The sequence below is a fragment of the Bactrocera neohumeralis genome, chromosome 2 (genome assembly GCF_024586455.1).
Source record: "Bactrocera neohumeralis isolate Rockhampton chromosome 2, APGP_CSIRO_Bneo_wtdbg2-racon-allhic-juicebox.fasta_v2, whole genome shotgun sequence".
NCBI classification, from domain to species: Eukaryota; Metazoa; Arthropoda; class Insecta; order Diptera; family Tephritidae; genus Bactrocera; species Bactrocera neohumeralis.
This window is the reverse complement of record NC_065919.1, coordinates 86,465,583-86,477,616: the sequence shown is the minus strand read 5'-3', so window position 1 is coordinate 86,477,616 and position 12,034 is coordinate 86,465,583. Positions and strand designations below refer to the sequence as shown.

The 12,034-nt window shown below is 37.3% G+C and overlaps 1 protein-coding gene across 7 annotated transcripts in view; it reads left to right on the top strand.

Annotated features, from left to right (window-relative positions):
• LOC126758923 (protein held out wings) overlaps positions 1-12,034 on the top strand; it is a 122,604-nt gene that overhangs the window by 88,127 nt on the left and 22,443 nt on the right. For all 7 annotated transcript variants that reach the window (XR_007666924.1, XR_007666928.1, XR_007666926.1 and 4 more), the window contains exon 4: positions 4,242-4,358. Coding sequence is in view for 2 of the 7 variants with exons in the window: in XM_050473387.1 (XP_050329344.1) it covers positions 4,242-4,358 (117 nt within the window). In the remaining 5 variants the exon portion in view is untranslated. The remainder of the gene's footprint in view (positions 1-4,241; positions 4,359-12,034) is intronic.

Below are 12,034 nucleotides of genomic sequence, written 5' to 3'. Positions count from 1 at the left end.
GCATATTAGCAATTTAATATTTTTGGCAGCTAAGTCGGAATTCTTTCAGTTAGCTCTTTACAGATTACAGATTTAAAGATTGCATAAAACACACGCTTGGAAAAATTCAGTAAAACTTCAGCTAGGCACAGTGAAATGAAGAAAATATATTTAATAAAAATTTTATTTTTAAAATGCATCAAACCTACCAAATATGTAAATGTATATTTCAAAAAGGAAAATATTAAAAAAAAAAAATTAAAATTAAAAACCTTAACAAAATGATAAAATTAAAAAATATTTTAAAAATTTAATAAAATTTATTTTTTTAATGCATCTGTAAATGTAAATAAATGTATATTTCAAAAACAAAAATCTTAAAAAAAAGTAATAATACTAGAAAATATTTTTATAAACGCATCAAACCAACCAAATAAATGTTTATTTCAAAACCAAAAAATTATAAAAATAAAAAATATTTAAAAAACTTTATGAAAATATATAAAAAAAAATAAAAAAAATAAAAAAAATTTAAAAAAATAAACAAAAAATATTAAAAAAATATAATATATATAAAAAAATATTTAAAAATTCTCAAAATAATATTTAAAAAATTCTCAAAATATTAAATTCATCAAAATAATGGGTTGTCAAAAAAGTCTAGCGGTATTTTTATTGAATTTTTTTTTTTTTATTGAAATTGAAATGAATTTTTGATGACTCATGCCCAGCTCTTGACCGATGCTACGGGTGCTACTATGCCGGTCCCTTTCGACCAATTCAGCGGTTTTATCGCGAACGACTTAAAAAAAACGACAATCAATCAAACACATGTTAGCGCGTGAAATGAGCTTTCCAAAAAGGTATAGCATGACCCGAAGCGACGAATAAAACTGGAACTACGCGCTTTCAGCGCCAACTAGCGAAAATACCGCAAGACTTTTTTCACAACCTATTATTAATATAATATCTGATAGTGTTTGAATTGTTTGATCATATTTTTTATGCTTTAGGAAATTCTATAATAATTATAAATCTCAAATAAAATGAGATATAGGCTATTAGAGCTGCCATAGCGCCTTAAATATTTTTTGTAAATATGTTGAAAAAATAAATAATTTTTCATTATGTTGCCGTTTCTTATATTTCCGACAGCAGAAACCTGAATTGATATAGTTGTATATAATTGTTATATTATATGTATGAATGACACTTCGAAACTTCTTTGCTATTTTGAACGAAAATTAGTGTTTCGAAAAAAAATCTCAAATATAAGGTGTAGTAAAAATAAAAGCTTAATTTTTCCAATAAATTATCTGTATCTAGTTGTCGAGGTACGTTTTTCTCAGCCGGTTTTAAGTTAGCTTGACTTAATATTCTCTAAGCATTTAGTTTTCCTTTGATATAGACAAAACTCAACCCCGTCATGTAGACACTGTTTCGATTGCTGAGATGAAAAAAATTTTATAAAACACCGTTTTTAAACATTTAAATAAGCCTGAATACAATAGGAATTTCGAAACAAACCGTCTCACGAACCGTATTTTCACTGCGAATCAGTGTTGAATTGCAATAAAGTGGGTCAGTTATGACAAAGTCAAGTGTAAACGGCTGTACAGTAACAGTCTTGACGAGACGAGTTTGAGCAGTCGCAACATGTGACCGAGTCAGGAATTGACAGTCATGAAGATTTTGCTCTGTGTTGGTGGGTTTAGCACGAAATCATCTGCTATGAGTTGCTTCTCTAAGGCCAAACTCTTAACTCGGATCTGTACTGTTTACAATTGGGCCGGAAAGAAGTAACTGCCAAGAAGCAGTCAGCTTTGGCCAATAGCAGAAGAATTGTGTTCCATCAGAACAGCGTCAAGCCGCACGCATCGATTGTTAGTACTCGCTATAAGCTCTGTTGGTTTGGTTGGAAGGTTTTAAAGCAACCAATGTATAGTCCATCACTGGCATCAAGCAATTGCCAAGTAGTCTATATATGGATAATGATTTTGCTGGTGAAAAATTCGGTTCTAGGAAAGTTGTAAAAATCGATATTACCAGACCTTATATTGGCTAGTCGAAAAAGTTTACTATTCGTATTTCTAATCAAGCTTCAACATATTTTTTTAAATATTTATAATGAACCAAATATGTACCATTTTGGTCGGCCACTTTTTGCCATTTTTCCGCTAGAGACATTAATTCATCAATGTACAACTTTTCTTGTTTCTCGGCGAAAAACTCCGACGAAGTCAATTTTAATCCATTAAGGGAGTTCTGCATTGACCAAAAGAAATAATAGTCCGATGGTGCAAGGTCAGGGCTATATGGTGGATGCATCAAAACTTCCCAGCCAAGCGCTCTCCCAATTTGAAAATTGAGCAATCACCTTGGTTTCTCGGAATAAAGACATTTCAGAGTACTAAATAATCATTTCACCTGAACAGCGATCCTTTTATGTAAATTATTTATTAACTAGAAATTTGTTAATTGCATTTGTCTGAAGTCAGACGCGAAACGACGCCATATTTGCACGCATATTTGTATGTATTTTCTATGTAAATTCGAGAATAACGCCTTTGCCTTCTAAGTGAGCGTCAAGTTCGCCCGATTAGGAGCTGATTGCTGATTGGCATTGAAGAATGAGCATTATTATTATGAATTTGCACGAGTCTAATGTGTATGCGTATGTGTGTGTGTGGAATTATTTCATAACTGGGTGTGTTGAATGACGGGCCATTTATGGCGCCGAACCGACTAATGGCCAAATGTAGCAGATTTACGGCTTAACAAATCAAATCGAAAATCATAATTTAATGACAAATCTAATTCGTTTGAAAATTACAATTGCAATTCTGCGCTTGGCGTGCCTGGGCGGGAGCGACGTGCGAGCGGACGACGAGTGATAGATGGCAAGATAGACGACCGGCTGGACGGACAGACAGGCAGCAATCAGCAAAGCTACAAGTAGCTATTGTCACTCATAGTATGCATGTATGCAAGTGTACGTGTGTATGTGTGTGCCAATAAATACTTCAAACAAAAATGCAAACAATGCGCATGCTTTCAGCCAACAAATCAATAAGCGGCAACGACGCACGGCACTTGCATGCAAATGCTTGATGCCAAGCTCACTTAGCTGCTATGCGGTGTACATATGTACATATGTATGCATAAATGTGTGCATGTCTGCACTTGTATGTATATGTCATGGCATTAGAGGAGCAAAACGCGGCGGCACGTCTTGGAAGGCACGTCCGAGGTCGGCTGCTCCGCTTGTAGGCAGGTTAAGTGGAGAGGCCTCCAGCAGACGTAATTGTCGGGTGCACTGAAGTGCAAAATATCTGCACTTAGCCCCTTGCTAACCTCACATCGCAGGCATGTGGATGTGTGCGCAACGCGTTGCATTAGCTAAATGTTTCGCTGCACACGATGATGCGCCGCGCGCACGCCTCTGCTTCGGTTTTTACATCTTCATTTAGTTGATTGGTTTATCGTGTCAATACGGGGCGTGTTGGCCTTCGGGCAGTTAGTAATTTCCTCCACTTGTAATTATCTGCGCTGCTCCTCCCCGCGTTGTTGCACTTGTTGCGCGCTTTTGGGTGTGTGTGTGTGTGCTTAACCAAGACTCTCGAGCAGCACAATGGGTCAGCGGTGCGTATGAGTCACCACGGCGATGGCGTTCATCCCAGTTTGGGGATTTACAACTGCTTTTGCCAAGTGCTTGCGCTTTTTTTTGGAGTCCCCAGTTGCTGGCAGGCGTTCTTTAGACAGCGTTAACTAAGTGCAAATCTGAGCGGGAGCGAAAAGAGCAGCAGGCGTGAATTTATTGAGCGCAACATCAGCAAACAAAAATATCTTGTTCCCTTCAACCTTGAATTCTCCGTGCAGGGTGTTGAACGCATTCGCGGGCCAGCACGGTGGCTGCCTGCCTGCAGCTTTGCGTCATTTGAATGTCATGACAAATTTCGTTATTCAATCGCCCTTGGACATGAGTAGCGCTGGTTATTCCATAGGTGTGAATGTGTGTTGTCTGTGTATGTGTATGTGTCATTTATAAATGTCTTTATAATGTGTTTATTCTTATGTGCGAAATACTTTCGGTTTATTACTGAGGGTGGGCTCGTATTTTGCATTTTATTGCAAACATTTGCGAGCATTTCTCTAATGTCCCAACGCCAGCTGACTAACAACATGTGTCCAAAAGACAATTAAACAAAATCGCTTGCAAATGTCAACAGAATATTTATTTTTATACTTTTCTTTGCTTTCAGTTCAACTTCGTTGGCAGAATCTTGGGACCACGCGGCATGACAGCTAAGCAATTAGAACAAGAGACTGGCTGTAAAATAATGGTTCGAGGCAAAGGCTCGATGAGAGATAAAAAGAAGGTAAGTCAAAATGAAATTAACGGTTGCCTTTTTTTCTATATTTACTTGACGAGATTTTAAATTTTATTAGATTTTAAATTTTATTGTAGAAAATAAAGTGTTTGTTTTTGTTTATTCATGCTATAAGCTTTTTGAGGCAAACAAGAAAAACAGATACAATAATAACAACAAAATAAAATATTAGAAATGTTAATTTTTGAAAAATTTATTTTTCTTAAAACAAAAACAAAATAAAACAAATTAGGAAGTGCTAAGTTCGGGTGCAACCAAACATTTCATACTCTTGCAACTTGCCAGGATCATAGAGTAGTTTCCACCTCATCTTCTTCCATTCAGTTTCTGCAGATGGATTCCCAGCCTTACTGCGTGAACACCAATAGGGCAATTGCCCTTTAAAAGTCCCAAAACTAAGTCCTGAGGGCAAAAATATCACTAGATATCTCGCGATCGATTTTGGGCCAAAAGGCTTTTGCGACAGCGCATGTACCGATGGTGGTCCAGCGCTTGGATATGATTCCGCGAAGCCCAGCTATCTAGTGGTAGAACACAAGTGGAGACGGGAGCAAAGACCCGCTCCCATTCTACTGATAGCTAGGGTGCTTTACGATACAATGACACCGCGATGCCATAAACCCCATCAAACCTTAATTTTTTCGGGATGAATGGAGTACTTGTGGATTACTGCCTGACCAATAACGCATATTTTGCTTATTGACGAGGCCATTCAGCCAGAATTGAGCCAAAGATGATTTTTCGATAAAAATCCGGATCATTTTGAAGTTGTTGCTCAGCCCAATTCACGAACATGCGACGATTCTGGTCGTCAAGCGGCTTCAGTTCTTGCGTCAATTTAATCTTGTAAGGATGTAGGCCAAGATCTTTTCGTGAAATTCAGCACAACGCTTGAGAACGACGTGTGAAAGACTAATTTGGGTCTTCCTCAAATGATTGCGCTAACGGCAGCAATATTCTCGACACTATGGGCACTGCTTTGTCTCATTGGCACGGGAACATTTTGTACTGTGCCTGTGGGTTCAAATTTTTACGCTAGATATAAAAAGAACGTAGCGCTCTTAAAGTTGAGACCACTGACTGCGAATTTCGGTATTATCTTTTAATAATTTCGACTCGTTGTTGGATGGTAAATCTTTCCATCATAAAGTAGCAAACCTTACTGAAGAGAAATGTCAAAAGAGCGGGGAAAAATATGGTGTCGTTTGCTGCCCCTAATGGTCTACTTTTGTAGCGTCCCTATTGAAAAACCCGTTAGTATTAATCATGAAAGGTTTCCTCAAGAAAATTGTGAAGCAAATATCAGATTAATATCGATTGAGGATTGTGTTATTGCATTGGCCCCTCTATAGTTTACACTGTTTTGTAGCTTTGTCTAAATCTCACGTATTTGCAATCTGTGAAAGACTTATACATCCATTCGACTAATAATTGCCAAGATAAATGAATAAGCGTGTCCCAACCACCAAAATTTCTGCATTTCGCGTATTTTAGATTTTAAATTATTCTGTAATTTCTTTTTTAGGAATTGAAGCGTACTGAATTCTGGCAGATGTCATATAAAATGTATACATTGTCTGAATTTTTTTAAAATACTGTTGAGCTAGAACATTTTTTTTTAATTCTTAATTGAAGTTTAAAATATTTTAGATTAGGAGTTAACAGAATTATGTTTGTGATCAAAAATTACTAAAAAAAATTTACATACATAAAAAATGCAAAAACAAAATTTCGAAGAATTTTTATGAACCCCTCAAACATCATTTTATTTTATAATTCTTTTTCTTCTTCTAATTCTTTTTCATTTCTTTTTTTTTCCAATTATAAAAATATTTGTTTAATAATTACGAAAACATGTTGTTTTTGAGCGACGACGCTGATCAGACGTCACAAACAACAACAACAAAAAATCGATTTCTCCCTTCTTAATTTGGCCACTTTGCATCACATAACTTTCAAATTGTTGTTTTTATACACATATTTTTATGTTTTTTTTTGAGAAAAATTTATTAGTTTGCTTTTCCCATGGCACCTTGCGCTTTCCTCAATGATGCCGTGTCTTCTGCTAGTTCTGCTTGTGCACCGGTATTAACAAAGACACATATTTAAAGATTTCTGACAGCAGGTGACAGATTTATATCTAATTAAAAATGAAAAAGTACAAAAAACAAGATGAGGAAAATAAACATTTTGTCGATCGCTTAATGTAGGGTGTGGACGTGGGTGGGCTTCTCTCAGGCCGTGACATACTTGCTAACATATACATACATAGATACATATATAAGCATTTCAAACTATATTTTACACATACATACATACATGTTTAAGGAACTATAATTATAAATATGCTCTAATTGGAAGAGTCTGGTGATCTTATGGTTAGTGGCATAAAAATAAAATTACGTCAAACGCTTCGGGAAATTCAAGACGTGCCTCCTTTCAAATGTTTGAATTATGTTTGCAATTTATTATTCTGCGTAATTTTAAGGATTAAAATTTCGTAAATGACGTGTTTATCAAGAAAATGAATTCGTTTTTCGCCAGCAACATCGTCGTCGTTTAACTGCTCAAGTCGCATATTTTACGCTTATATCCATTGAAAAGGTGTAGTTTTGGATAAAACAGTTTTAATATGACTTTGTTTATACTAGAAGGTTTTCATAATTCCACTTCAACCTAGCTTAACTTATTTTCAAATAAACTAGAGACTGATTTATATCTAGGTTCCCAACTTTTTTTTTTTAAGAAAAAACAGTGAAACTTCAAATTTAATGGGTAATGTTTATTATCATTCGAAAAAACATTCTTTGACATTTAATTTTGAAGAATATCTCTTTCAAATGTTGGTCACGTTTACGTCTCAGATGGATCATCCGTTGAGTCCATCTCTTTGCTTTAAAGCCTGAATCAATGCGGAATTGTCCGCATAAACTTTAGACTTAACATATCCCTAAAGGAAAAGGTTTAACGTTGTGATATCACACGATCTTGGTGGCCAATCGACCGACCAAAAACGTGAAATTATCTGCTCTCTATTGATTGATGCGATGTGTGGGGCGTGGTGGCTTCTTGTTGAAACTGAATGTCGTCGAGATCATGAGTTTCAATTTCAGACATCAATTAGTCGGTCATCATGGCGTGATAACGGTTGTTTTTGTTGTTGCTATAACGGTTATCAATCCCCGTTAGGATGGTAAGGGTTATCTGTGTTGTCTAAAATCTTAGGGTTATTGACAGTCGGAATTTTGACGTCATCGGCTGCAAAATTAAGTTCAAGTCTATTCTCCTTCGTCCAGTTCGTAAAAATGGTCGCTGTCGATTTGGTGGGGGAAAGTGTGAGGTTCCGTGCAGTGAGGAAACGAGAAAGGTCAGAGAGGTTGTTGTTTACCTCGTGATAACGGTCACCACTGACGGTTGCGATCTCACTGGCATAGTTTTTGAAGAAATATGGACCGATGGTACCACCGGCCCACAAACCACATCAAACCGTTGTTTTTTCTGAATGAAATGGTAGCTCCTGAATCTTTTCAGGCTGCTCTTCGTCCTAAATGCTTGTTTGCATAATCATTGAGCGATAAATGGCCCTTATTGCTGAACAAAATTTGACTCGAAAACTTCGGATCTTGGCATAGGATAGAGCGAAGGGATGTCACTTGCTATATTTGGTACGCTTACAATTTAAGATCTCAACGTAAAATGCGCCAGGTCGTTCCATACGTCAGTCCGAGTTGCTGCGAGAGGCACCGAATTCGGTCTAATATATATTATCCAATAATGAATGCTGGGTCTCAAGATGGTTGATGGTGTTGCGAATAGTACGCTCAGTGGGTCGATTATGTTGACCATAAGTCAAACGAAAACGTGAATTTTCGTAATAAAATTGAACGGATTTGTTAACGTTGTGCAGGCGTAAGTCTGTCCACGATGAAATGCCAAACAATACTGAACAAGAATAACATGACAGCTTGACACGACTCACTCGTGATCTGTCAAAAGTAAAAAAAGTACTTTCACGTGGAACACCCGTTATTTAAAAAGTGTGGTAAGGAAAAAATAATAAGCATAATCCACTGACCCAAAATATATTTCCGCATTAATTATATGGAAAATCTCACGTTGACACTTATCGTTCGCAAACAGCGAGTTGCGGTAAAGAGTAAAGAATAAATAACATATTTAAAGCGGCAAGTGGTCGAAGTGGAAGACTAAAACAAAAAAAGTATTAGCCCATTTTATTTTGTATTTTAAATATGTGTACGCATATTTACACACTGTGTAAAAAGTATACGTAATTGAAGCTAAAATCGCTTGTAGAAATTTTGCGGAGCGACAATTAGAGTTACGCTGGAAGAAATTTGAAGAATGTTGCCATATTATAATAAAGCTATTAGCTTTTTATGCTTGAAGGAGCACACCTAATGTGACAGGGAATTAGAAAAGCAGAACATATTGTAAAAATACACCGAAGAAAAAAAAACAAAAATTCGCGAAAGAAAATATCTTCCTGCTTCAGTGAGGTCAGCCTTCTCTGCAGACGAAACCTAAAGAAAAGCAATTTCCACTAGAAGATATTGTCCGTGCAATTACCTATGGTCGAAAAAAATCAAAGATTGATAAAGTTAATAAAGTTTTTCTTCTTCTTCTTCTTTATTGGCGTAGACACCGCTTACGTGATTATAGCCGAGTTAACAACCGCGCGCCAGTTGTTTCTTCTTTTCGCTACGTGACGCCAATTGGATATCCCAAGCGAAGTCAGGTCCTTCTCCACTTGGTCCTTCCAGCGGTATGGAAATCTTCCTCTACTTCCCCCGGCGGGTACTGCGTCGAATACTTGCAGAGCTGGAGTGTTTTCGTCCATTCGGACAACATAACCTAGCCAGCGTAGTCGCTGTCTTTTAATTCGCTGAACTATGTCAATGGCGTCGTATATCTATCTCATCGTTCCATCGAATGCGATATTCGCCGTGGCCAACGCGCAAAGGACCATAAATCTTTCGCAGAACTTTTCTCTCAAAAACTCGCAACGTCGACTCATCAGTTGTTGTCATCGTCCAAGCCTCTGCACCATATAGCAGCACGGAAATTATGAGTGACTTATAGAATTTGGTTTTTGTTCGTCGAGAGAGGACTTTACTTCTCAATTGCCTACTCAGTCCGAAGTAGCAACTGTTGGCTAGAGTTATCCTGCGTTGGACTTCCAGGCTGACATTGTTGGTGGTGTATTCAGTCAACCTCTTATTTAGAACCAAGCCGTTTGGATCCAACAAGAGTTAGGCGTCTATGCATTCGAATCTACATTAAGGGTTTTCACACCCATCTCTTTTCTAAGAAGTGTTTTTTTCACGCCTTGTAAGAAATTGTGCTTCCGAAAACATGTCCAGTTTGAACTCGAACTTCCGCATACTTGCCGAAAGCACTGTAACCAACTACATATCACAGTGTTTTGCTATATTGCTTTGACGGCAGCGCAGAACGGCCGGTCACTTGCGCCGGCTGCTGACAACAAACAACAAACAAAGTTGTAAACTGTTGCGCTCAGCTGTCAAATTAGAACTGTCAAGTCGGCAGCAAATGAAATGCCACTGACAGCAAAGACAGTCAGCACTACAACTACAACTAGCGCGTGCATACTGGAAGGAGAGCAAATAGTGCAGCCAAAAGCTTATCGCGAAAAAATTCTAAACAGTTTTGTTTGTTGTTGTTGCTTGAATCGCATTGCTAACTCAATTCACTGCGGCCTATTTGTCTGTCAGTGGCGGCAACATTTAGCGCGCCCCAAAAGTGTGGACTGTGCATTTCTGCGCCTCAGTTGGCAACGTTGCTGATTTGCGTCCGCTAAAAAACAACAACAACATGCCTTCATTACAACAACAACATGCCTTCACTACAACAACATGCCATGCTTTGCTACAACAACAACAAAATTTACAACAATATCATGCTTTATAACAACAACATGCCTTACTACAACAACAGCCGCACCATAGCGACGATTGCACTTGCTTCGCTTGCAGCTGAGCGGTGTGTTGCGGTGGTTGTTGCCGCGAAATGGCAAAAATTCTTTACCGCAAAACGAAACTAATAAAAATATTTACGAAACATAAATAAAATATTTAACAATAGTTTTAATGGTGACTTTTTATTAGCTACGCGCAACAATGTTGCGCCGATGAGCCACCACTACCGGTTGATGTGTTGCGGTTTCGCTCACAGCCGAACGCGGCGTCATTAAAATGCGCTCACTACGTGTGTATGTGTGTATGTACATACATATGTATGTGTAGGTGGATATGTGTGTGTTTATTTAAGCACCTTTGGCTCGGTATTGTGTTCTTCTCGCGCTGACAGTGCCGTTTAATGGGCGCTGATCGTTCTTTTGGCAGCGATCATCAGGCATAGTGTGTATGTGTGTGTGTGTTTGTCTCAACTGTGGGGGCGTTTGAAATACGAAAGCAAAGGGTGTGCTGCGGGGTAGCACGGCAAAGTTGGGTCACCCGATTTGGATAAACACTTGGCAACTTTTACAGAAAATAATTCAACATTCTCATTTGCTTGATTTTTAGGCAATAATTATTTGCCATTTAAATTGCTTTGGCAGCCGAAACGCGCGTTGCTGCATAGGCGATATGCCATGTGGTTTCTCAAAGTCTTGCATATCTATTTTAAGTGCATGAAGTGTCGTCGTGTGCTCGACTCTTCGTGCCGCCAGCGTTGACTCATGCACTTTGGACACTTGGACACAGTGGAGCTTCTTCAAGTGGCTACTAGAGCGAGCGGCTGTATGTGAACCTAAAAAGAAGTGTGTATGTTTGTATGTGTGTAGGTGGTATATCCCATAAAAGGGGTTGCTTAAAAAAATAAATAATCTAGTCGTATATGTTTGCTATGTTTTTACAATCGTTTTTGCCTTTTGCGGTTGTTTTCCTCTAGTAGTGTTTCTGGTAGTGTCAATAATAAAGCATTTCGCTGTTTATTTTACCGTGAATTCACATTTTTTCTTACGTATATTTCATCTCTGCTCGTTGATTCATCTCAACGCTGACTAAACCAGCCACCCACTTATGTGTTTCGAATTATTAAACAAATAATAAAAATTTATTAATGCAAAATAAGAAATCTCGTACATTTCAGTTTGGGTTTTTGGGTATTAAAAATTTCAAATTGGCAACGGAAATGCGCTGTCATTTTATTATCATTATTTCGTTTTATTTGATTGCATCAATTACATATTATAGCATTTATAATTTTGTGGATATCTTTCCTACCTGTTTTTATAACCAAACATTTCTTAGCGGTTTAATTACGAGTGAAATCATTTTTAAAAATGTTTTTAGCAAAAATTTTAAAAGTTTTTATCTAAGTATTAAGATATATGTAAGAGTATAAATATGCACATGCATTTTTATATTTTTTGCTTTTTATTTTTTATTAATTTTTTATTTTAATTTATTTTTTATTTTTTTGCTGTTTTGCTTTTTAGATTCACCCATCATAAGAAGCTTATTTGTGGCACCCGCGAGCGTCATTTTGTTCATTGTTTCAGAAATTATCCGCTTTGATCACTGATTACTCTGCCAATTATCGGCTTATTACCGCAAATATACAAATACACGCACACACACATGCACAAATAGTTGCATTAGTCGCATATTCCTGTATGCCGA